The 27,790-nt window shown below is 41.5% G+C and overlaps 1 protein-coding gene across 5 annotated transcripts in view; it reads right to left on the reverse strand.

Annotated features, from left to right (window-relative positions):
• The window catches only part of LOC142408474 (SAM and SH3 domain-containing protein 1-like), a 584,518-nt gene that overhangs the window by 88,612 nt on the left and 468,116 nt on the right, over positions 1-27,790 (reverse strand). For all 5 annotated transcript variants that reach the window (XM_075499035.1, XM_075499034.1, XM_075499037.1 and 2 more), the window contains one exon: positions 14,044-14,172. In XM_075499035.1, the coding sequence (XP_075355150.1) occupies positions 14,044-14,172 (129 nt within the window). The remainder of the gene's footprint in view (positions 1-14,043; positions 14,173-27,790) is intronic.

The raw sequence follows: 27,790 nt of genomic DNA on the forward strand, positions 1-27,790 counted from the left end.
TTCAGACAGCTGAAAGACCAATTTACGTAAGACACTCTTTTAGCCTTCCAAACCTCCTTTGGTATTTCTATCAGCTGTTAAGTGAAAAGTGCCATTTCCTTCCAGTTAAAGAGGTGAGACAAGATGCAGCTCATCTTGTATCATGCCATTTTGGGTGGGTTTAGGGTATGAATAATGCAAGATTCTACGTGCTATGGGGTCAGCATTTGTGCGTTACAAGTGTTACATTACCTAAAGCATTGCCACGATAGAACATCTGTTCATATAGAAAAGGAATCACACGAACACTGCCACCAAATTTTTAGGTTTTACTCATTGACAAAGTGTCTCTCCCTGCAAGTAAATGAAGCTGATAACTTTCAAGGTGTCCCTCAGGTAACAGAGATCAACCAGAGGGAATTGCATTAGCAGTAACAAACAGAATGGCCCTGTCTTATATGTAAGATTAAATTCAGATTATTTTTTTTAAGGAGGAAATTGTTAGGCCTCAGGTCCTGGCAAACTGTTGTGATGTCAAACAGAAAATACTACACTCCTGTTTTCAAGTCTGCTAGAGAGTGAAAAAGACCTGTGGTCATAAAATGATAAAGGGAAATGGGTGTTAAAAAAAACCCAACAAAACAAAAACCCACACCCCAGAGATCATGAAAAAAATTTCAAGAATGCTAGCTTTTTAAGAGAGTCCATAAGCTTACAGGTAGAGATTTGAAAAATGCTATAATCATTGCTAATGAAAGCTTTCATACTTGAAGCACAGTTCAAGAGCTGCTACTGTGCAACTAGAAATATCCTTTCAAAGGAATCACCTCAAACTATCTCAAAGATAATGATAAAACATTCTTCAGTACTAGGAGGACCCAAAGATTCAATAGAGAAGAATTAAAGAAGGCATTTATGTCAAGGCTGAAAAGAAACACAACAGGTAATTTGCTATAAGCCAAATTATCTTAAGAGCCAATTGCGATGTCTTGCCCTAACTATACTCCTTTTACTGTCAAAGGCCACTGTTCAATAATTCTCGTCTTAGAAATCTGAATAACTTCAGTCAAAAGAATCTCAATGCATCACTAGTAAGAAGAAAAGATCAATTGTGTTTGCACTATTTAGAGAAAACAATAAGTATTTCCTGTTCCATGTAGCATGGACATAGAAGAAAACACAAAGAGTGTTTCCTACTATACTTTGCTATGCTTCCCATGAAAGTGACTTTTGGCAAAATGCCCATCTCCTTAAACTTCATTACAGACCTTAGATTTTTGATATCACTCACTCAGCTAAAATGTCTTCCTGCTTTCTTCTGCATTCACTGCCTGAACTATGGTCAGGAAGACGTTTCTGTTTTTGTAATCTTTAAGAGTAAAAGAATTGCATTAAAGGTGCAAACCCTAGGGATATTCATGCCCTACGATTGCTCCAAATGAGTCTATAATGCAATAAATACCTTTTGTATTCCAGGATCTTCCTAGGTTTTCACTGAACTTGTGCAGTTCATTCTTAAAAGTTAACAGTTTTAAGTCCTCCTGTCATTTTGTGAAGCTAAACTAAGATATGGCTAACTTCAACTTTATTTTTTTTTCCCTAGGTGCTTGCAAGTATATAAAGCACTCTATGAAGAAACTTCAACCTTCCCATGACTCTCTTTTTTCAATCCTTTCATTTCTCTTTTGTCATTCATTTAATCTTGGAGCTTAGAAAGCTTCAGAGCAACCTATCATAGTGGGAATCAGAGCCTTGACTGGCTCACCGCTTCTCCTGCAGCACCTATAATGAAAAGGTCAAAACTTCTATTCAAAATCTCCTCCTTTGACCTCATGCCTCATCAAATTGAGCCTGCATTATGGCCAGTAACCATGACAGATTCACAGAAAAATAGTGCACTGCTGAGTGATGAAGTTTCTGGCAAGCCGTGGCAACCGTTCTAGCTCTAACTCATAACAGAATTGAAACATTTTTTAAAAGTGTCTTAAAATAACCAAAGTTGTGCTGCGTTACTGGGTTGTTTTGGTTATTACTTATTATCATAGTTTAAAATATGTTATACTGTTATGGTATCCTGATCAATGCAGCCAGTTCGGGGCTCACATAAGCAAAAATAGCTTGCTGCTCTATGGCAGTTTTTTCCCTTGCAGCCATCAGAGCGCATCACCTGTTTTTCTTTACTCCAGCTTAGTTTTCTAGTGACCTACTCATGGAACCTTCTAGCATTTCACTCCTCACCCTTGGGAGCAAACAATGACCAAATTCCCTTCTTTCCTCTTCTTCTGCCTGACAAACACAGTGAGAGGTCCCAGCTCCTGGGGCACCTGCTCCAGCCTCTCTTGGATTCCTTATTCTGCTCTCACTTGCCCAAAGCTGAGGCTCCTTTCTTCAGCACTCGTCACTTCCTGTACCTGAAAAGTCTAAGTATCCCAACAAAACCTACAAGAGTGGAAAAATTGAGCAGAAAGCTCCAAAGAGCATGTACAATTGCCAAAGTTTATGTTCACCTTTTTCTCCTCCTAACCTCCTTTACTCCCTTTGGACCAAAAATTCAGTGAGAAGAATTCATGGCTACTTAGCTTCTGTAATAACTGTTTACCTTAGCCAAACTGCAACACACTGAAAAGAATATATTTCATTTGTTTTTCTACATGTTTCTAACAACATGTGTTCCACATCTGTCTACCCCTGTCATTCAGTCATGGAAAGCTTCCTGGGATACTTCATATTGCCACGTTGCCAAAGACAAGTCTAAGAGCTGATGCAAATCATGGTGTTTTTCCTTTTCCATTGTTTAAAGAAAGTTTGAAGAACATTAACATTTCTTAGCAAATCAGGATGACTGCTACAAGACATCTGTATACTTCAAGAGCAAAGGTATAAGTTTACAGGTACCACCTGCAATTCGATAGCCACAACAAAACTAATCCACTAACACTAAACATAACTTAGTTCAAAAGAGGAAAACCACATAAAGTTACCAAGTCCCCTGAAATGCTCATCCAGCCTAGCGTTAAGCTAAGTTCTAGTCTTGCTGTTAACTTGGGAGGCTACTCATAAACAAAGAGATCAAGGAAGATAATTTGCCTCCTATTGTCTATCCTACAAACAAAAAGTTATCCAAACTAGTTATGGAGTCAAAAACAGCAATCAAGAAAAACAAACTTGAATTTTGCTAGAGGGTCAGCAGCTTGGCTCCTTTTTAGAGTATCATTCCGATGTGAAGTAACCAAAACATGTAAAATAATAAAAAAGGAGCCAAACACCATTAGGCTAAGATTCATATTCCTACTCTGTTCCTAATAAAGCTCTTGAACCCTGTTCAAAATATTTAAATTATTTAACCTGCAAGTGAGGAAGAAAAGATTCACTAGCTTTGTCGAGAAGATGCCTACCTGGAAGATGAGACACTGGTATTCCCGTTGCTACACCAGGAACTGTTTATATATGCGAATAGGGTTGATCAACAGATAAGGTTAAGAAGATTACAGAATATTAAATTGCAGAGCACTCTGCTTCAAGATAGGAGATAAGAGTTCAAGTTTCCTCAGGCAGAGGAGAGAACCAGACTTTGGTTTTCTACACTGCTGGATCAAACCACCACCTCCTAATACTTTGCACACCATGACCTTCATTTCTCATACTTTCCCACAGGTGTTCAAAATGAAGTATTTAGTTTGGGGCTTAATGAAATAGCATTTTTTTCAGCCATCACCAGCTAACATTATTCCAGTGAAACTAATGCATTGTTGAAGAAACATAAGCCCGCTCCACAGTGAAGTAGCACAGCTCTCAGCCTCTGCGTTTGTACTAGCATTATCCCCGCCATGCATCAGACAGTCATGTAAAGTAGAGGCAGGACGGTAGAAGAAGAGATGGCTGGCAGTGAGCTACTGACCGGTAGAGCTAGACTCTTCACCAGACCTCCATACTCCAGAGGAGAAGAGAACAGTTCTCTGAAAGATGGTAGATCAAGAATGCTATAAGTCTGGCACAATTTTAAGATACATCTGACTTCTGTTTTTTTTTTTTTTAAAGTGTGGGATAGTGGACTGGACTTTAGGCTTGAGCCACAGGTCACCTAGATTGTCTGTCACTCACTGCCCATGCACTGCGTAATTAGCTCGGGTGGCCAGTATTTGTTTACAGCTACACTGGGGGCAGACCAGACTAATGCCATTGGCTATTATTACATTGTTCTGAACTTCTAAATCTCGTGCTACTTGGTTGCAAACTTAGTTACAGAGGAGGAATTAGGGAATTACATAGGTAAATCTTCATCAGCAGCTGAATATCAGGGAGGCGAGGCCTGAATAGGGATAATGGTACTCAGATTACCAACCTCAAAGGACGCAACAAAGGCTAATTAATGTTTTTAAAGGACTTAGAGGGTGGAAAATGCTATACAAAGGAGAAATAAAACTATTTTGTGAGCTTCTGTGTAGGCTAGCAACTGAAGGCTCCAATTATGTGGCTTTCAGTAGTTAACCACATGAACATAAAGCAACTTGATGACTGACTTCCTTCTTACTTCTCATTTGCATGACTTTCAGCGCCTCCCACATGCTGCAAAACTTTAAAAGCTCTCTCTTCTGTCAAAATGGACTTGAACTATGGCTTAACCTTTGCTGGGAGACCAGAACGAGGAGAAACCTGAACAGGTCTGTAGATGCGCCAAGACAGAAAGCTGACTGAAGCCTGAAACATGTGCCCCTTGGAGGTGAAGGGGAGATGGACTGCTTTCAAATACTGTTTAATTTATGAGACTAGTTTGTCTTAAAGGAAGCTTCCAAATTCTGATTTTTCTTTTCCTAGCTTTTTTGTCTTCCTAATTTACCTGGATGGCTTGTGAATAAAACCTTATATGCTTAAAAGCTTGTGTATTTTTCCACAGCTATATCCACTGATTTAATAAGACTTTATTCCTGAAAACACTGCCTTCTTTACACCCTTAAATGAGCCTGGGTACACAACCATACTGCCACTATTTCACATGGAGCCTAAATAAAATTATTATAATGATGGTCTTATCAGGAACTTCAACAGCAACAAGCAAAAGGCACAGACATAAACAAAAAATTACCAGTATGTGTTTTGTAAGCAACTTATGAATTTCAAATTTTGCCAATCAATTCAAGTCTTTCTTCTTTAATTAGTTTCTAATCCATGACTGATTTTGTTCATCATGCCCAGCAACACAAGAAATTAATCCATCTGATAAGGTACTGAAATTGAATCCTTTGGCAAAATATTACCCATTTACATTCATACGTATATTTTTTACAGGACTATTGCCTTCCCCAACTCAATTTGCTTGAACAGCCAAAAAAGACTCAGAGTCAGGGAATATCTGGATGTAGTACTCCCAAATTACTTTGTTCCCTTATGTAAGATACAGCTGCAATCTAAACTGTTGGGGAAAACTTACAAATATAAATCAAGAGGGATATGACATATGGCAGTTAGGAAGAGGGGGTTCCAGCTGATAGCCATTCCTTTTTATTATTTTGTGGAAAACAGATTGATCAATCACCAAAGAAATCACATCTCTTCAAACTGCTTGAGTTCTTCAAACACAAAATTCACAGACCATCTTGTTTGAAACAGAGCATTTTTCTGTGTGCTTCAGGCGACCCTGCTGAAACAGGAAAACTACACAACACTGAGAGAAGATAAAGCATGGAGAGATCAAAGGAGAGTAGCTGTGCAACATCAGAACTTACATCATGAAGAGCGGGGCCAGGCTGGCAAAAACAGAAAAAAAAAAAAAAAAAAAGAAACCAACCCCTTTGAATTTGCAGATGGAGGCCTGCCTTCCTCTGGGCATCTTTGTTGGAGGAGCGTCCTTCTGCTGCAGAGAAACAGACATTCCAAAGCATATCCAGATGTGCACAAATACTCATGATGTGTTTCTCATTCTCATCACAACATGCTCTTGATTTATTCTTGATTAAGACCTGTTTGTTTTCCCTGATGACCTGCAAGGCTGTTATGGTTCTTACAAGTGCGGTTTTTGAATACCTCACTAACTTCAAGACTTCTGTCTTGAGCGATATCCTTACTATTCCTTGAGGACCCAGGGTGGTGTTTCTCCACCCAAAGACTCAGAAGAAATGCAAGCTAGCACAAAAATTACTTGACATCTGAAGTTGCCGTCAGCGATCTTCAGCACACATAGATGGACTGGATAGCAGCGGCTGCGGGATGGAAGGAGGGTACATAGAGCCTGCCTGGGGAGTCTGGCCAAAGCTATACAAGGACAAAGAGAAGCAATCTAAATACAAGACTATTACACCTTCTAGGTTCATTCTTCTGTTGGTTTAGCTGCTACCACGTTACAAAAGTCTGATAGTCTTCTGACCCAGCCAATATACATTGCTGTCCTTCCCAGAGTAATGCCACTCAGCTGGGTATTTTGGAATTCTTCTAGTAATATGCGAATGGCAAGCTGGGCTGCACACCACAGAAACTGTTCACCACAGAGTTTGGGTGTTTTGAGGTTTTTTTATTTGTTTGTTTGTTGGTTTTGGTTTTTCTGTTGTGTTTTTTTTTTTTTTTCTTCAGACATGTACCTTCTTAAATGACAATTATATTTGCTTTCTTTTTTAACAGTCATATCCTTTGCAATGAAATTTACCTAATGGTCCAGATAGCATGACACTGTACATTTCCATTTTTGCTGTCATTTTTAAATTCAAAGGGGAGAAAGGGGGGGGGGGGGGGGGGGAACCACACCACACAAAGGGAGCTGAAGTTAGTCAACCAGTTCCCCTCTCCCCCCAAACTCCTCAGGCTCCGATGAGATTAAATCACAGAGTTAATACAAATCTAGTCTGTCAGTTCCAGCAGATACGCACTGCTTCTAGGATAAAAGAACAGCACAGTAAGAATATATTCAACTGATCTTAGGTTCAAAGTAAAAGTCCTGCCGAATGTAAAAAGACAAGAAAATCACTACAGATGATGCTAAAAGATTAAGGATAGCTAGAAAAACATGTATAACACTAAGGAGAATTTCTTGCCTCCACAATTACCAGTCAGACTACTAAAAGTGAGTTATCTTTTCTATTTATAACATAAATATTATTTTATTCATAATGGTATTACCAGTTCAGAAAAAATAACAATTACCTTTGACAACCTGTTCTTCTCATAACACTGACACTGCCAAAAACACAAACATTTTCAGAAAACCAGAAGCGTCAAACTGAAGATCCTGCTCCAAAAAGCAAGGACCCTCCAAACATATGAAAGGAAGATAAGGTCACCCAAACCACCATAGCTGTGCAGTGCGCTGAGTCTCCAGCCTATAAACTCTGCCTATAAATAGACAGATTTTGCTTAAGGAATTATTCATAAATGGGCTTCCAACAAAAACAGTGGTGAGACTGCAGGAGATCATTAGCTTACAGAAAGTTGAGAGATTTTTACTTAGTCTGCTAGTAAGAAGTGGACTAAGAACTGTTTTAAGAACGGTATTCGCTTTGCTGTGCATGGAACAGGCCTTGCTTTATTTTCATGCTTAATGCCTTCTCTGTATTTAAATGCCTTTGCTGTCTTGGTGTGTGATACATGAGACACTAAAAATAGCCTGTCTGTTCCAGAATTTCCATTGTGTCTACCTTTGAAAAGCTCCATTAATGATGAAAAAATGACTATGAATTTAACTTATGGAGATAAAGCCTAAAATGTTGAGAGATTGAGACTGCACGCATAGTAAATCTCTATTATATATTTTCTATGTAAATCTACTTTATGTACCTCATATTCAGACAAAACCCCCTCTATTCAAGCTATACTGGAGAAAAAATAATGCTTGAAAGTCTATGTCTTTTACTGCTACTTTTTCTTTTGTGTGTCTGCCTGATAAGGCCTGGAAACTCTCCAAAATTTAGGAAGTCTTATCTGTGTGTTCTCCAGCTCTTTTTTTGTGCTGTAGATACCTTTTTAATCCAACTCAGATGTTGTTTATACTTTGGAGGGCCTCTCTCAGCCAGCAAGACAAAACAGAACAGTGGGATTCTGTTCCAGCAAGATATAGAGGTGTCCTCTCAGGACAAAGGTAAAAGCAGCCACTATTGCATTTGCAAAGCAGAGCTGATCATTTCATGGCAGGGAATAAGCAGTCTATTTTAGGATCCTGAGATTTTAATGTATGTAAGATGCAAAGAATAGAGGACGTGGCTAGAGCCAGCTATAGCGCAGGCACAGGCAGATTCCACAAATACGTTCAGCATCGTAACTCCAGCCTCAGTGGGTAACTCCCATGGAGATTTCTTAAATACGCATCAATTACTGACTGCAACAGTTCTGGGCATTTTATTCTCCTTTAGTGCAGGTTGGCTAGTTTCTCAAGTAGTCTTATGGTATCGCCAAGCAGCAGCACACAGTATCAGCACACAGAAGCACACACCTCTAAAAAGGTTAAAGCCCAATTACTCTATCACTCAAATTACTAATTACTCTACTCGTGCTGCTTTTCCTCCACTCTGCCTCGCTGGACATATATACGTGATGACATTGTCTAGATGGTCAACTCCATTTGTGACCAAACAACTAGTTGCTGAGCACCTTTCAAAACCATGCACAGCCAAGACCTGAGGACTACATACATGTTGGGCAGCAAGGCAAGAAACTTATGTTGGTTTTGTGTTCATTTCTATTTTCCGACTTTGCATCTGTATATGTGCAGATACTGTAAAAACACACGGGATTAGGCAAGTCAATTTGTCAAAAATATGCACTGTACATTACCACCATGTATATAGACAGATTCTGAATGTTTCCCCTTTTACACATTGAAATGAATTAAATGGATGGAGAAACAAAAAAGGTATACTTGCGTGCCTTATAGCTTTCCAGTGGCATTCATTTTAAATTTATGTAATTTACAAGTCAAAAGATTAGTGCAACTTCTCAATGCCACAACCATAGCTGTCGGAGTCCATCAGAAAACCTCAAGCTGTTCTTTGACTTCAAGATCATCAGCTACAATACAAACCTTGGCAGCAGCAGTTAGCTGGCCGCTGTCAGTGATGGATGAGACAACAGAATGCAGTTTGCTCTTTCACAGCTGTATCAGTGCCATCCTGCCCTGCTGACAGGCAAGGCGAACCTGGTTTTGTCAGCAAGCCAGGCAGATATGATCCCGAAGACACAAAGGAAGCAGATACGAGCAGTAATGAGGTACCATCCTCAGAGTCACTTTTCTGGCCATAACTGCATTTTAGCAGATGTCCAGCTCAATATTACCAGTGATACATCCATTATGGGCCTGAAAATCCACTATATTTACTCCGACTGAAGTTTTTCCTCAGCCAAAAAACCACATGGTTCACAGGAATAGGCCAAATACTAGGAAACGTGGGCAACTCCCATGCTGTTCACAAACATTAATGTCCAAACCCAAGCACATTCTCCATTACAAAAACAGAGGCAAAATTCCAAACACAAAAAGCAGTTACCGTGGTTAGGGACAACTAACAATCCTTGACGGCACTACCATTTGGAAAAATACTCCGTGTTCAGCTCCATCTGCAGCTACTGTTTTGTTACAAGATATGCTGCTCTCCCAAACAATTTTACCAAGTGATTTTTTTAAAAAAATTCAACTCCAGAGCAGGATATCCAGACTGAAATGGCCGTGGTCTGATAGGAAAGGTTGGAGAGCTGATTAGAAAGTACAATATACAACCAAGATATCAACACTTACTCCCAAACAGCTTAAAATTATTTCAAAGTGTACAGAAGCAGCAATAAACAGTTCATATTTCTGTCCTTCCAGTGGAAACGCTACAAAGGGCAATCTGGGCAAGCCAGCGCTACAGACATGTTCCTGGCAAAGCTCTGCCAGCTCAGGCACTTCTTTGTTAGTACACTGCTCCTCCTGACACAACCTCTCTGTGCAACTTTTAGAGGATGCTTCGACCCCTGGGGTGACCCACTCTTTCTCTTTGTTCAGAGCATTCAGTAAAAGCAGCTCCAAACCTAACTTTGGCCTTTTGTGTTTCTGCTACGTATTATTTATCACTCATACTGCATTTCAGAGGAAGACATCAGAACTGCCATCCAAAAATCACGCTGCAGTCTTCCACCTATATCACAGCTGCTGATGGCCTGATCTTTCATGATTATAAATTCTCAAGATGTATCCCAATACCTTTTGCTTTATGAATTTTTTTGCACACGGGATCTATAGCTTTGAAATAGCTGTCAACAGAGACTCTCCCCCCTGCCCCCTTATTCCTCATTTAGACCTGATCTCAGTGCAGCCGTTGGGTTTATCCTATGCTATCCCCTTCTCATGATTCAGTAACCTTCACTTCAGCAAAACCCTGGAAATTTGCACTAGCACTACATGCATATCAGCTCTGCTCTGCTCTAGGATCTTGCTAAAGAGAGGGAGAAGACCATCGGTGGGGGGGTCAGGGGAGGAAGAGCAGAAGTACTGCCTACCTCCAGCTCTGGCATGACCCCACTGCTGGGAAGAGAGGGTATATAGACAGCACTGTCCCTCCTCACCCCTGCTAGGAGACCAACGTATGGCAGAGCAAAGCCAGGCTAGCCTAGCAGCCCAATAATATTGGTGCATAATAATTTTGGGGCTGCATATATTTGCTATCTGGTGCATATATTTTGCTATCATAGCACATCTAGGATATGCTATGAAGCTGGCATTTCCCCCAGCATTACTCCCCATTCACTATTCCAAAACCTCTGCAAATATACTACCTTTCCTCAAGCTGTAAAAAGAGGAAAAACATCTCAACAAATGAGTCGCTCTTCTGTTCTTTCACATTAGTACTTTCGCAGTCACTTCAGCAGCTCTGCTGTTTAAACCAACTCCTGCTTCTACAGCAGATTATAAACAGGCATACTCCTCTATCACACTGAAAATGCATTCTAGTCAACATGGCCACTTCCCGCTTCCTGTGTACCTAAGTCAAGCCTGCCTACTTACTGATGAGAGCAAGTTTCAGCTGCAGTCAGTGTTGTTTGGATGCTGTTGTTGTGGAAGCGAGCTAATATCTATAGTCTCATGTGTTATCAGCAGAATGGCTATTTGACGTCCAGAAACTGTATTATAGTGGTGATGGATGTAGCAAAAATTGAGCCCTAATTTCATTTTCAACTGCAATACCTTCTCTCTGACCTGACAGTTCAAGAAGTCATCACTGGACTACTAGCGTGAGCAAACTCAATATGAGAGCCACTGAAGAGGCATCTCCAGGATGTCTTTTCACACAGCCACTTTCTCTGACTATAGCTTCTCTTGAGCAGAATGAGCTAGTGAATCACTCACTGGTCTGTCTTGGGTTAGCTCACATCTATTTAAACCAGTGTGAAGCTCTGCACCTTTGATGTGAGTTAATTAAGCTCACATGGCTTTCCCCAGGCTGGCTTCTGCAGCTTTGGAAGTGAAGGGAGCCAAATTAGGCCCATCTGTCTAAATAGAAGGGAGCCCTCTCCCGCCATAAGGCATGCTTCATCACCCAGCACAGGAGCTGCCTTCCAAGAGTGCCAGGAAAGGGGATTTCGTTGCTGCCAACAGCCACCCAGAATACCAGGTATGCTGAGCATGGGGGTTTTCACAAGCACCACGATTCTGTGCCATCAGTTTCCTTGCACAGAAGCCTCAAGGGTCTGTCTACAAAGGGATTTCCTGCAATAACCTTTTGTTTAACACTTGGAACTTCTTGGCAGCAATAGATCTGCAGAATACATTTGCTTTTTTTTTTTTTTCATTTAAAAATAAAGAAGGAACTAGCTAACTTCAGTGGGGCAGAGGAGATGACTCTCTCTGCCTTGATTATTGCAGCCGTAACTGCAGTTCGTAGTCCGTACAAGCTCTGGAAGCCTCTCAGTTGCTAAATTGGAATCCCAAAAAGAAAGGAAGTAGCCTTAAGTAATCCACATCATCAGGTACAGCTGCTAGAGAAAGGATGCAAACCACTCCCTGCTGCTGGTCAGTGCTAGGATCTGGGGAAGCAAAGGTAGAAGACACCATTACACAACTTCAGGTCCCAAATTTGTCTTAAAGGATTTGATCTTGTAGAGGAACTGCAGAACTGTGATCAGATCCCATGCTGGTTCTGCCACGGCACTGTGCCTCAATAGAGGTATTAACCAGACCTTGGTTATGAGTTTCTGTATGGTTATGAGTAACCTGTTTTCTGCGAGACAAGACTTTAAGGAAATATCTCTAAGTCTGTATGTAAAAACATATGATACTGTTGGGAAACACAAACTTAACCACTGAAGACCTAACAAAGCAGACCTAAAAGCTTTTTTCTCTGTCACAGATGATCTTTATGAATGTTATGAAAACTAATAAAGAAGTTTACAATGGAAAAAGCACAGCAATCAGTAATAGATACACACCCTAAGTAGTGACAAACATTTACTAATGTTACAGTACAGTAAGGAAATTGCCCAACAAGTGAAAACACATGATGTTTTTGTGATAGGCCGCCTAAAAGGTTCCTTCTTAAACCTAACAAAAATGAGGTATGGAGATGACCTGCATATAGATTAGTTTTGGCTAAAGTGGGACTCCCCAGGGAGTCTACCCAACTGAATGGGTGAAAAACTGGCTAGTTGGGCTTTAAGAGAAGTGTTTAATGTGCTGTACTTGGAGGCCAGTTACAAGCAGAGTAGTGCAGGGGCCTATCTTGTTAGATACCTGAGGAGAAAACAGAGGGCACCCCATCAAGGCAATGGATGATGCCCACCCTGGACTGCAGTCAATACACTTGAGGGCAGGGCTGCCACTCAGAGTGGCCTGGCAGGAACCTCATGAAATTCAGCTTGGACAAATGCAAAGTCCTGCTCCTAAGGAGCGAGCCCATGCACCAGCACAGGCTGGGGACTGACTGGCTGGGCCAGCCTACTCTGTAGAAAAGGCCTGAGGGACAGTAGGCTTAGCATGAGCCAGCAGCATGCCCGGGCAGCAATGACAGCCAGCAGCATCCCACACCGTGTCAACAGCAGCGTAGCCAGGAGATCAAGGGAAGCGATTCTTCCCCTTTCCCTGGCACCTGTCAGGCCATGCTTGGACCACCACCTCTGGCTCTGCAGTCCTGCGTGCTAGGCAGGCATTGATAAACTTGAATAAGTCCAGGAAAGGGCCACCAAGGTGCTGAAGGACTTGAGTCCTTGCCCTGCAAGAAGAGCTGGGAGATTCAGCTTGGAGAAAAGACAGCTTCGAATAGACTTACTGGCAGCGTGCTGGTACCTACAGGGAGGTTATCAAAAAGATGGAGCCTGGTTCTTCACAGTGGTGCACCGCATGAGAATGAGAGACAACAGGTGTAAATTGTCATGAGGGGTATCTCATAGAATATCAGGGAAAAAGAAAAGTATGGAGACAGTGAAGCAGTACAACAGGTGCTCAGAGAGGCTGCAAAGCCTTCATCCTTGGAGGTCTTCAAACCCAATCAGATAAAGCCCTGAGCAACCTGGTTTGAATTCAGTGTTGACAATGCTTTGAGCCAAAGGTTGGATTAGAGACCTCCTGAGATCCCTTCCAGCCTGAAGGACTTGGTGACTCAATGTCCCCCGCTACAGGTTCTGTAATGTGTAATAATGGAAAAGGGTTCACAAAATTGAAGATTGCTTACGTTTGGGAGCCTGAAACCAGTATTTGCACCTTGGAGTTCTGAGAAGCAGTACGTTAACAGTTCGTACAATGCAAGTGAAAAACAGCACACAGTTTCGTTGTGCTGGGAGCATCTTGGAGCAAAGAAACGATGCTTTCATCAGACACTATCTTGCCTCTAAGAGTTGAGGTTTGCAAGCAAATGTGCGCAAGCAAAAAGTAGTCTAATTAAAGAAGAATTAAGAAATGCAGACTCCAAGGCTTAATGAATCATAACAAATACCTAGAAAAAACTAATCCTGCTAATTTCCAAATGTTTAATTGAGTTGGCTGAAATGTTTGTGTGCGTGAACACAATCACATATAGTTATTTCCCTGGGTAGAACTCTTCAAGCTGAAATACTGATTCTTCATCTGGGGCATGAATGGCAATCATTTGCTAATAAAGTCAGAACTTCTCTACATACCATATCAAGGTCTTGGGAAACCCTCCGTTTGCGCAGCTCTTCCATCCTCTCACACACATCCGTGAAGCAGGTGTTATAGTAGTCTGCATACTGCTGTGCCAGGTCATCAATATTTCCCAGTGACCCATCCTATGGTAGAGGCAAAGAAAAAGAAAGAGACGTTAATCAATTTTAAAATTCTAATTGAAAGATAACACCACAACTCTGAGGGAGACCCCCTCCCTGCAGCACGTCTAGCACACAGCTCTTGGGTCATCCTCTTAATCCTTAGCCCTGAGCATGCAAGAACAGCTGGGAACTGCAGTACCATAGCACCTCTGCAGAAACAGGTGGGTTCTTGCTAATTCCTACATATAGAGAGAAGGCAGGGACAGCAACACACAGCAGAGGAACAATATACCCCCAGTCACTATTTGCCTCAATTCCCCTCCCACACATATATATTCACATTCTACCTGGTTCTCCCAAGCAGCTGCCCCCTCATCCAATAACCAGTCATTACATACATTTCATTGACCTTATTTACTTGGGAGTGGCCCTGCTTTCCTTGACAATGACTAACAGCAATTTAAAACATTAAACTTCTTGCTCATAAGCACAATCAGCCGGACTGCAAACAATTCCAGCCAAATTACTTTAACAGGCAAGTTTATGCCACCCACAGACACTCTGCCGGTTGGTCTCTTAAGATATACCAGAGGCGGAAACAGGGTTTGCTCAGTCCCAAAAGTCTGCTTTGCTAGGCAGGATTGCTACTCTGTTAATAAAATGGCTATAGCCAGGAAATCTAATTGTAATCATGTAGTAATTGCAGTCAAAATTCATACTTTTAAAATGATGGATAAATAAGGAAAAAAAAAAAACAAACCAAACCAAAAACAGGCTGGATTTTAAGTGGCATGAGAAATCCTTCTAAACTTCAGATATGTATGCCACAGAGGGCCAGGCGAGGGGATGGGCAGAGTGAATTAACAATTTTTTTGGTACAGTACGCACACACTTAAACTAGGTCCAAAAGATGAGATGGAGTAATTTTGTTTCTCTATTTGTCTAATTTATGAAAGAGCATTGTCCTGGTTTCAGCTGAGATAGAGTTGGTTTTCTTTATGGTGGCTGGTATGGGGCTATGTTTTGGATTTGTGCTGAGGACAGTGTTGATGGTGCAGAGATGTTTTGGTTGTTGCTGTACTGGTCAGGGACTTTTCGGCTTCCTGTGCTCTGCCGGGTGCGGAGGAAGCTGGGAGGGGACACAGCCAGGACAGTTGATCCAAACTGACCAAAGGGCTATTCCATACCACATGACGTCATGCTCAGTATATAAAGCTGGGGAAGAAGAAGGAAGGGGGGGACACTTGGAGTGATGGCGTTTGTCTTCCCAAGTAACCATTACGCGTGATGGAGCCCTGCTTTCCTGGAGATGGCTGAACACCTGCCTGCCCATGGGAAGGAGTGAATGAATTCCTCGCTTTGCTTTGCTTGCGTGCACGGCTTTTGCTTTACCTATTAAACTGTTTTTATCTCAACCCTCGAGTTTTCTTGCTTTTGCTCTTCCGATTCTCTCCCCCATCCCACCAGGGAGGAGTGAGCGAGCGGCTGCGTGGTGCTTGGTTGCCAGCTGGGGCTAAACCATGACAAGCATATATGTTATTGCATACATTCTTTAAAAGGTATCAATCTACACTTCATGGATATTCTGAGAGAAGAACAAGAATACACTGCAGAGTGTTATTTCATTGTTGCTGTTAATAGATGCAACATACATATATAATTATGTCTTGAATATTAAGAAAAAACTAAGCAATCGAGAAATAATTTTAAAATAATTATGCTAATAATATACATAAGTTGCAATGGAGAGTTTTAGCATACGAGCTAGGAGGAAGTCTTTTAATTAGAAACCACACCTTACTGAAGCTGTTGCCATTTGGAAATAAGCATGTGGCCCTGCTCTCAGGGTTCTTGACTATGCTGAAGAGGCAGATCTGTTTTAATGAAGCATCACTTCCAGAGAATTGGAAAAAAAATTCCAGTTTAAATCAAACTGAAAGCCTATTAAACCTCAGACTTTGTGAAACAGCACTCTCTACTTTTTTAAAGTGCAATTCCACATGACCAACAGGTATCTCAAATTCCCCAGGAAGTTTTGTAGAGCTCACGTTCCCAAAACTCAGAATAGCTTGCCGTTTCTTAGAACTACTGTGTACAGTACAGGTGGAAAACAACTTGCACATCACCTGTTAGAGCAGCAGAAGCAAAATAACTACACTAAATAGATATCTATACACACACCCCCCTCCTCTATACATACCTATGTATTTTTTACTGTATTTCCCATCTCTCAACCTGCCAAAGATCTCAAACGGGAGATGTTTCAAACGTTAAAAGATCTGGTTCCTTAGTGCAAATACACTTCTGGGAACTTCACTTTCCAGAGCTTCGGACAACCAACCTTCCACACCACTAAGCAAGCGCATAGTTTACGAGGACAAAACAACGGCACCTTTGAGAGCGCGACAGTGCTACCCTGCCTTTCTACCGGAGCAGCAGCGCTACCCACTCAGCGGGCAGCGAGCATACGTCTCCCTCCAGCCCCCTCCTTGCCATCCATCACTTCCCAACAAGCTGGGGAAGAAACTTTGACTCTCCACCTGTGCCACAAGCTCCACACATCTGCCTGCGCAACTGGACACTCTTCCAGTGGCTGAGGGCGTGCTTGCTGATCCCACGTGCACAACGAGCTGCTTTCACAAGGTTTGCACACTCAGTAGGGATAACTAGTGCTGCAGTGCGGGGGAGGAAAATGAACACCAAACAGAAAAAGCAACCCCAAAACTTAACCTCCATTTGCTTGCTGTTGCAGGCAATAAGAAAACCTGTATGACTTCCAAAGAGACGACGTGACATCTGAATCCCAGCCACTCCATCATAACAAACATCCCTCTCTAAGGGTTACCAAAAATTCCCGCTTTGGACTATCTTTCCCAGACAGAGTCTGTTTATTCCTTGATAAGCTTTGCCAGTTAAGAGTATAGGAGCTGGAAACAGTAATGATAGAAGGGCAAGACGGGAAACCATCATTTTTTTAGAACAATACGAAATCTGCCTATTTATCAGTCTGTCTCCTCTCAATTCTGGAAACCGTTAAATTTCATGTAGTAAACGTGCTTGGAAATAGGTGTAACTTTTGAAGGTAAAGTAATGACTCTGAAACTGAGTGATGCACTCCAAATCCAAACATATCACATGAACTTCAGCTTAGCTAAGAGCCGGTGGAGCCGAGGCGAGGACCGCAGCACACTCCAGCGCTCGTCCGTGCACCTTCCCACACCCGCGCTCCTGGGCCGCTCGCGGGATAGCGATGGCGCTGCACAACGGATCAAACCAAGCTGAACAAGTGCTCATTTTCCACTTATGTTGGCGTGCAGTTCACTGTGCTTTTTTTAAAGGTGGTCTCTACAAGGCTGAAGGCTTGTGACTGTCCCTAGAGCAAAATTAGCTCGATTGCAGCACCCCAATTAAAGCCCACAGAACGCGGGTGGCCCCACCGCCAGCGAGCACGTGGCTGCAAAGAAAGGCCTATTCACAAGCCACCCAGTCCGCCAGTGCCGCAACGTCCGGAGAAGTGGAGCTGCAGGCACCAGCCTGACTGACTGACAGAAGGGATTGTTGTCAATGCTTCGGACGCAAATTAGGGGCTATGCTCCAAATACAGCTCATGCCAGCTCTCCAGGGAAGACCAGTCCTGTGTGAAAGCAAGCTTAACGGCTGAAAAAAAAAAAAGAAGGAACAGAAATACTACAAGATCTTAGAGATGAGCATTGATAACTGAAACACATGCTTGTTGCAACCCTGCTTTTGCTGGGTTACCAGACTGAGGGCAGCTGGCTTTACAAGTTAACTGCTCCACAACAGCGGCAAGCAACCTCCTAACTAGATGTCGACTGCTGTGGGGTTTGAAGTCTCAAGCTTTGAAAAATGAGAACAAAAATACAAACATTTGCATTTACATCTCAGCTTGCCAGGAAGTTGTAGTGGAAGACGACGATTGAATCATTTGTCTCTGTAGCAAAGAGCTTATTTTATGAGTTTATGCATGGGTATCCAGAAAGCATTGTTTTTGTCAAAAAAGAAACACAGATACACAAATCAACCCAAGCCAAAGACAGCAAGTATTTCACACCCATGTTACATATAACGAAATAATGTCATAACTTAACAAAGGATTATATACCTGATTTCTATCACCTCAAATTTTATCCCTACATGTAGTTATCTCCATCATCCTCCTTTATTCTTCAAGTACTATTAAAGACATGGCAAAACTAAAAAAAAAAAAAAAAAAAAAAAAAAAAGAGAGAGAGAGAAGATGCTTCATTTTTCTACTGCACTGACAATGGCCGAGAGGACCTACTTTAGATATCATCAAACTGCAAGTACAACTACTCAGAAGATTGATTTTGAACTATGGCATTTTGTCTGTCTGTTCATTAAACTGACCTCCCCAACTTTGCCAAACAATTCTAAACTGTCTCGCACAAAATCACCACCAGTGTGCTTTGTATTTCTATTTTGTTTTCAAGTTAATTGAGTATTTAAAAAATATTTGCATGCAAAACTTTAGCTCCGGCTTGAGAAGTCATTCATTCCCTTACAAAGCACAGAGAGTAAAAGGAATTGTCTAAAGTGTTTAAAAGAAAATCCCTAGCATTATGAATAAAATAGAACAATAAAAGCATTCATAAGTAATAATATTTTTAAAATATTTCACACTGATACACAAAGAATAAGAGCCAATGTTAGTTAGCCAAAGTACAAGTTCCTTGTACTTTCTTGCTTTCATATGCAAGCCAAAACCTAGAGGATTTTTAAGATAATAGAAATAAAAGTCTAAACCCATCAGTTTGTTCATTCCTCTTCTTCCTCATTAATAGCCCTACATTGTGGGCTTGATTCCAATACTAATACAACAGGGTCTAAACAAACATGGACTGCTATTTTAGTTTCACAGGTAGGAAAAAGCATACAGCTATTTCATACCAAAAATAGTAAGACAATGCAATTTATAATAAGCCTTCAGTTATGTGTCACTATGTCCCATTTTGATGTAGACGGGTCCCATATTTGAAACAGCTTATGTGAGTAACGAAAGAGAGACACAGCTTTCAAATCTATTCTTACCGATATGTCTGTAATTCAGTAGCCACTGATGTGCTCCTAACTGCTTCAGGTCAGTAATATTTTTAAAACAAAGACCTCATAATAAATTCTTTCCCATTTTGTTACAATTTTAACAGTTAAGCAAAGCCCTACCATGTAAACTGCTTTGCACCAGTTGTGTTTATTGCCATACAAACTGCAATGTTCCAGCTATATAATCCCACAGATCTTCTCTGGTGGAAAAAAGTCGTGAGCAACACTAATATTGAGCAGAAATACCATTCCTGAAATGCTTTAATTTATTCGTAAAGTTACAGCATGTTTGTCCTAAGACTTCACTATTGCCTGAGACCTTTCCATAAAATAGTCTGATAGCCCGGAACATAAACAACCTATTATTTTTAAAGGGCTAAACCTAAAATGAAGATTTAATAAAATATTCTAAAAAACAGAAGTTATCTCAGATTTCTATTTTTGGTTGTAAATTTGTTCCTAAATTTCCATCTTATAATGTATGCATGCAACATTTTTTTGGCATCATAAAACACAGAGTAAATGATGAATTGCCCTGGAATTCCCAGAGAATTAGTTCTGATATGCATGTGAATACCAAAGAAATCCATCGGGATTTCTGTTAATGGAGTGACTACAAAGAAAAATTGGAACCATTTGACACTTATTATAAAGTTAGGATTTATCGGTCACTGCACATCAGTTAGCTTAATGCGCTGGCAGAATCCTTTGTATTTGACATCTGAAAGCATAAAGGAGAAAAATGTTTTTTCAAAGAGCTCTGCTGGCAATAAAATCAAGTAAAAATACATTCATATTTTAATAATAGTAATAAAATAAACACTATTAGCTACAGAGGAATAATGGACTTTGCTAAATAACATATACATTTCATGAACCTGCATATGGACCTAAACACTAGGCACTGGCACAGCATACTTACTTTCTGCATAAATTTCCATACAGAATAAGAGCTTTAGAAAAAGCTACCAAAAATACAACTATTTGAGTGTGTACTTTTCTGTCTCAGATTCTGAAAAGTGTATTATAAAACTGCATATTCCAGCATATCCTCCTCCTATTCCAGCAGACATTATGAATGTCAGGAAAGAGGACTTTATCATCAGATATATGTGCTCACTCTCCACACCACTGGGTGAAATTCATTTAACTGCATGAATTTCAAAAATGTAAAAAAAGATGTGCACACAACAAGCCCATTTTCAGCAAGAAAGATGGGTCTCCATCTGCAAATGATAATGCAGATTATAGCACACAATGCAGATATACAAGTTCCTAACTTAAAAACCACTCCAGCTATGGCCACAGCACATGCATAAACTGGGAGGTTAGGAACAGGTCAGAAACTGGGAGGAAAAAAGTATCTGACTTAAAGTATAAATGTATGTGGAAAGGGCAGAGACGAAGGGAAGATGCTCTTTCACAACGCTCTGCAATCATGCCCTGGCAAAGGTATGGTTTTGACCTTCACAGCCCAAGATGAGAAAAAAAATCCATTTCCGTGCCTGAAACACCGGACTACTGGGTGGAGAGTCACTGCAAACATTAGCACCTTATTTCTGGCAGTTAGATCTTAACACGGACGCCTACCAAAAATCTGTGGAACACAACCCTGCATTTCAGTAATACCTTTGGTCTGGATAGCTGTAAGAAGTACAAAAATGAAAGCCAGAACATGGGCCAGAGCAAACAGGTTTGTTTGGGGAGGGGAGAGGGGTAAGAGGGAGGAGGGACCAAAAAAGTGGTGAAATGAGAACATCTGCTAAAGGGAAATATGTTTATGCCTAATAAACACACTGTTTTCAACAGGACTTTATCTACATAGCACACATCCTACAAGATGTTTAAAGTTAAGCAGAACTAGCTTACCTAGAAAGCAAGGGATGCTCAGATTTTCACGGGAAAACTGTGAGTAAGATACCAGTCCTTTTTATATTCTTTTCCTAAGGTGGGCTCATACAAACTCGAGAAACTTGTGCATCCTTCCCTAGGCAACCTCGGACTGGCAGCCTACCCTCCTGCACTGCAAAATATACTAATACATGAATTCAGGCTTCAGGTGGTTAATGAGAGACACACTGTATTTCATATTCCTCCACAGCTCTTTCCAAGGAGGCAGATTTAAATCGGATCCAAACCCTTTCGAAACAGGAGAGTTAAATCTGCGTAAACCTCTCTGGCTAGGGCTTGTGTCTCAATTTGCTGCAGTAATACAGACTCACACGTTGAGGACAGCCATCCGTAGGAGAACGTGCAGAGCTTCACAATAATTGTATCTGTTATGCATTTCTCACCCTCTTACCTGTCCCTTGCTAGCAATGTATTTCTGCTAGGAATAAGGCTGATGTTTTGCCTTCTGGCTCAGCCACAAAATGGTTGCCTTTAAAAATAAACTCAACAAGCTGCTAGAGAAACGCTCCCTTCTTTTCCTAGGGCTGGGAAAAGACAATCTTCCATTCAGCAGAAGTAACAATTCCACTATCCATGAAGCGACAGGTTCAAAGTCTGTCTTGACAGTCAGCGGGGTCAGAAATGTGAATGAGACAGAAGTGCGAGGCCAGGCAGCCCAGCGCTTGCCTTGATATTCAGGGGAAGGCATAAAATACTCAGTGTAGAAGTCATGACATTTTTATATTGAGAACAGCTATTTTAGAGGATGCTGAAGGGTTGTCATGGTTCCCTTGACCTCTCTTCAGCTGGACATTGCGAGAACAAAGAGAACATACAGATCAGACCGATTCAATGGAAGACTTTCCATTAATTTTTATGGCATCTGAGGGTTGAGTCATTAAGCTATGCGACTTTACAGTTACAAAAATAGATGTAATAAAACTGTGTCGAGCTCTCTGCAGCATGGTTAACAGTTCTAGATTCTGTACAATAAGCAGAATGCACAATGGTACAGTTTGATATAAAAGCTTTTGCAGCAGTTATCTGAAATAAATGATACAGCTCACTGAGTTCAGAGCAGTCACTCTAGACCCAGAAACTTTGTATTAAACCATGCAGCTATGTAACCTTTTTCTAATACATATGAAACCTTGCCCTATCTTTACATCAAAACACACTCTTCCCCTTTTCAAAATTCTGCAAATAAAGTGTTTCCTGCACCATCAGCACCATCATTTTTGTCCCCCTCGCTTTTCACTGTAAAGCCCTGGAGTCTTTGTCAAGAAGGTGTAGCAAAGCATCTCTGGAAAAGCATTCTGAATGTGATTTATGTTTTTCCCTTTGTAAATTAAAATCGATTTGAAAGCATACTACTGGGATCCCTCTCTCTGGCATGCAACCAAGGAAGTCCTCTATGTAAAAAAATAAAAATAAAAATATGCATGTATATATATAGGCATGCTAACGAAAAAGTTGCATCTATGCAAGTGTACATTCCAACACACTTAAAAAGAGGGTATTTATCACAAGTAGAACCAGCTCTTTCACACGTTCATTATCTTGACAGACAAGATTACATGCAAATTTTATTCATAAAAAGTTAGTTCAAAGCACCCTTAATGTCCAGCTTCCCTAATAACAGCATATTCGTCTGTTCTCCTTTCCCAGAGGTGATCTGCACTAAAGTCATGAAAACATAACTCAAAACTCTCCTCTGCTCTGATAACTGCCAGGCCACCACTACCCACCAGGCTCGTCAGCAGTCAGGCACAGGTTATCATTGCCAGCTTGTAAAGCAGAATAAGTTAACTACTACTTAAGCCATGTAATAGCTGCACCTGACATCACCTCTCATTAGTTTTGTCTCCCTTACTCTCCCTGGCTCCTCCTTTTGCACACTGTGCGTTCTGAGACTTTTTCTCAAATTGAGTGGAAATGTGTCTCTTCGCGCACACCAGCTGCAATGGGCTTCTATCCTGACACTTGGAGCAGAAACAAATGATAAACAGAAGAATGGCAAGAATTAAGAAACGAACATATATGTGATTAAAGCACCATTAAGGAGCTGGAGATGAATTTCTTGTTTCAGAACCCGGAAGTTTAGCGTATGTTATGGCGTGGCTTCCTGTTTGAGTTAAGTTAGACTCTAATGAAATAGATATGCAAAAGCCAAACATCTTAAGTAGATAATGAAATAAATCTTTATCTCAGTGAGCTGGCCATATCAACTGCAATAGTGATGGAGGTCTCATTAAAATTCGTATCTTTTCTTTATATACAGTAGTGACACAATATGACAAAAACAAATCATCTGTGACTGTTTAGGTCTACATAACTGAGGTGTGAGCAACTCATTAAAACAGTAGCCTGAAAAAAACCAAACAGAAAACAAGTAAAAAACCACAACAACAACACCACCAAAAACAAACAAACAACCCCAAAAAACCCAGTTTGGATACTTAAAGACAAAACAAACTAAGAAGATAACAGTAAGCTCAGCAAGTGTGGTTTACAGTATTTCCCAAGCTGCTAAAGTTGTGTGGTAGAGTCAGACAACGCAAACTTTGGTCATGTTTATGTCCAAGTTTTACTACAAAAAGCATAGTCAAAACTGATTTCTACTTTATACCAGTAATCACTAAGGGGCATTCCCTCATAGATGGACGTATTGGTGACACACAATAAAACAATAAAATGCACTAATCTAAGTCAATGAACCAAAAGGCCCTGAAATCCTATTTAACAATGATTCCGCTGTATGAAATTCTGGTTTCATTTTCAACTGAGGGGGAAAAAAAAAAAGTCAGAAACTACGGTAAAATAAGGGTTTCACTATGAACATACTCTTAGGAGTATGCTGAGAAGTATTTGATGGGTGATTTTATTTTAGGAATAGGCAATTATTTTTCTACTGTTTTTGCAACTCTGTCTGTAAGTCTGCCTCCATACATGAACGATATCCAAAATATTAATACCATCTACTGGTACACTAATATTCTGCTCCTATATGGGATTTTATTCTAACCTAATCCTTTTATCCTTTAACTGAAGTACCTTATCAACATCATAAAACAGTAAGGAAAGCACTTAGTAAACTTTGGATTTGTGAATTTCTATTCACAAAGGCAGTAAAACCTTTATAGCACCCTATACCCTACATATTTACTGTGCAAGTTAATTCTTGCCTGAGACACAATATGCACAGGTTCCTAACAGGTATATGTATAAGGGGCATATACGTAATTGTCACCACACTACCCAAGGCAAAACAATTGCGTGTTTAGTAAAATAATTCTTTATCCAATTTGGTGGTCCTTAAATAGTTTCTCCAAATAAAAGGCACTCAATCTGGTTTGGCCTATGAAGTGTTTATTTTTCTTTTTTCCCCGACACTAAGAAGCTCTTACAATCTGTAATTTCTTTGTGGAAGAAATGGTATTTCATTCTGCCTTGCGTTAGGTGCTGTATAAAAACTGTCAGCGACAAGTACCTACTCTGACCTTTGTTCCTCTCTACTCATATATTTTTCCAAGCGTCACGTTAGCAAGAATAACCAACTTTATCTTAAACTTTGCTATGCTTTTCACCAGGACAGTTTGGCACAAGCAGGACATATGTTGCCCAGAAAAAGGAAAGTTCACTCAAAGAAACTTCTTATCCTTCTTTCTTTGTTCCCTCTGCCCCTTTCCCTTGCTTCTTCAGTGTACCACTGTGCTCCCCTCACCCCTTTATTTCTACTTCTCTGGGTGTGGGGTTTTTCCCCCCACCCTTTTTGAGAGCCAGGCCTGAGATCCTGAACAGGTCTCCTGCCTGGCCCCCCCTAAGGACCGCAGATTCCCCCAGCCCACTGAAACCCGGCAGTACTGGTTTTGGGGATGCACCAATAAAGGAGGAGAGCTCTCCATGCCTTCCCTAATTTCTCACCACCTCAGCAGCCGAATCGTGCACCGGGACCTTCCCCTCTGCTACAGCTACCAGAGAGCAGAGGAGAGAGCATGGCCCTCTCCCACTCTGCAGGGAAGCCAGCGCCCAGGAACGCCCGGCGGGGATGCAGTCGCCCCAGGTTCCTTCTGGCTGGACGAGCCTATCGCCTCCTCTGCACTCACATGGCGAGAGCTATGGGGCAGCACTGCCCCTTTAGTCATGCAGCACCCAGCTCAGCAATGAGCATCCCGACGTTTAGAAATGCTATTACGAAGTTGGGTGTGACAGTAAGCACTATTACTTATTCCTTCATGTGCCATTTAAGAGGCTTACTTCCAAGAGACAGACGCTCTCCTGCTATCCATGTGAAGGTTTTGGAAAGGGGGAAAGGGAGAAGGGGAATCTTGGAGTATCTGCCTTCACCCCAACATCCAGTTTTACAAAGCGTGAAAAAATACTGTTCTGCACACCAAGGCGCGATAGGGTCTCTCTCCTGTTTTGGGAGCAGATATGGAAATTAGTTATCCTGGTTGCAGTGCCCAGCAGTACAGGGTACTGTGCGCCCCAGAGATGCAGCCCTCGATTTATGGCTGCGAGGGCAGAGGGCAGCCTAGCTGTCAGCTGTGGAAAACCAGAACATCGACATTTAAACTGCCTTCTCAAACTCTGCTCTTCTTCTATTTTTTTCCTGCCAGAAACTCAGCAACTTGCAGCCTGGAGGATACACCCAACACTTCTGTGTACCCAGGGACTAACCTTGCCTTCACTCCTACCACTTCCTGATGGGCCGTCTTTTACCAGGAAAGGAAACAACTGTAATTGAGCATGGCAGCAATCCATGTTTCCCCATGTAATCTTAGCAGCAGAAGAAATGGCTTCCTGTAGCTCCTGTAAGCAAGCTGCGCCCAGGCCCCCCCTCACCGAGGCTGCCCATCCCGCCTGCCCGCGCTCCCCCAGCAACCCTCGCTTCTGCAGGGACCGGCTGCCCACCGCTTGCAGAGGGGTTCCCACTCTTTGGTGGCATTAATAAACTAGCTTAAATAGACACCCCGCATTCATACAAATAAGGTAAAACCAGAAGGACTGACTCTTCCCTGAAGCACTTCAGTGAAACCTCAGCTTTTGACTCTAGCAGAGGTACGGCACTGTTAACACACGCTCTCAACCACTGCAGGTAGCATACAGATGAATTAAAAATAAGTTTGCTCATGCAAAACTTCATGGTGCTGGGCTCAGGTTTTTTATCACCTTAACTAAGCATCTTGAAGTCTCTTTGGAGAGTGTTTTATTTAGGACCAGTAATGCATAGTTATCAGGGGGTTTCAGTTCATTTAATTAAATTGAATACAACTACACTCCAGTGAGTCTTAAAAATGCAAGAATCTATTTAAATATTATTTAGATGCGTATCTTTTAACGACCACAGACTGCACAGGGCTTCATGTTTATATCAATTAGGGATATCAACCTAGCAATAAGAACTCTATCTCTTGCCAGCTTATAATCCTTTCTCTCTGGGATCTCGTATTTTATTTGCTCATTTCCCTTTATCTGTGTACAGTGAAGATGGGCTTTTTGCGTTCCTGTGTGCTCATACTGCTTCATCATTGCCAAAGCGCTTCCTAATTAGGCTAAATAGGCCTCTTACCCAAATAAAAGAGAAATATTTTCTGCTTACCGACAGAGCAAATCCTAGAGACTCTGGGCTTGAATAACTGTGTGGTTGCCATACTTCCCAGGTGTTTCAAGCACGTATTTCTCTGAAGGGGCAACATGCGATTTATTGCTTGCAGGATCTCCCCAATAAGCAGGATGCTATGTGCTTGGTTCAAGGAAGTGCTTAAGTCCGTGGGTGCTGTCAGTCCAGTGGCTCTGCCCACTGATAATAGACACGAGGACATGGAATGAAGCTGCGTCAGGGGAAGTTCAGATGGGACACTAGGAAAAGGTTCTTCACTGAGAGGGTGGTTGGTCACTGGAACAGGCTCCCCAGAGAAGTGGTCACGGCACCAAGCCTGTCAGAGTTCAAGGAGCGTCTGGATGATGCTCTTAGTCATATGGTTTAGTTTTAGGTAGCCCTGCGAGGAGCAGGGAGTTGGACTCGATGATCCTTATGGGTCCCTTCCAGCTTGAGATATTCTATGATTCTACGATATTCTATGTTGCTTTTCTGGAGACTGAATGCATTACTCAAGTGTTGCACATCACAGAGATGCACCTCGAACTGAAGCATGAAAGTTTGAAGACCCCCACATGGCTAAAGAGATCATAAAAAGCAGAAGCTGGCAGAACCCCAGTATCAAGAAAGCTCGCAAAAAATTGTGTGTCTCTACAAAACCCAATAGCTGGTTCTGACCGACCCAAGGCCCTGAACCACAGGTTGAAAGATAGCAACCGTAGATGAAGACACTTGGACTTGGAGGGTAAGCTAAGTTCTCACTTGAGCAACTTCTCTGTGCATAGCAACTTGAACATCAAAAGGAGAGAATCCCGCTAACTAACCATTTGTCAGGAGTTGTCATGCCAAAGAAAAACATCTCACCTAGTTGTAAAAGCAACTGTGATAGGAGAAGTCTCAGATGGAAGGAGTTTGCTCACAGACTCTGCTTCTGAGATGAAAGAAGAGGCTGCAGTCCCAGGGAACACCAAACCATGAACCCAGCAAGCGTGGCAGGACAACCTATGTACCAGGACACATCTGAAGCACCACAAAAACAGCAGGGAGCTCTCTAAGCAAAAGGAA

The sequence above is a fragment of the Mycteria americana genome, chromosome 3 (assembly GCF_035582795.1).
Source record: "Mycteria americana isolate JAX WOST 10 ecotype Jacksonville Zoo and Gardens chromosome 3, USCA_MyAme_1.0, whole genome shotgun sequence".
Classification (NCBI taxonomy): domain Eukaryota; kingdom Metazoa; phylum Chordata; class Aves; order Ciconiiformes; family Ciconiidae; genus Mycteria; species Mycteria americana.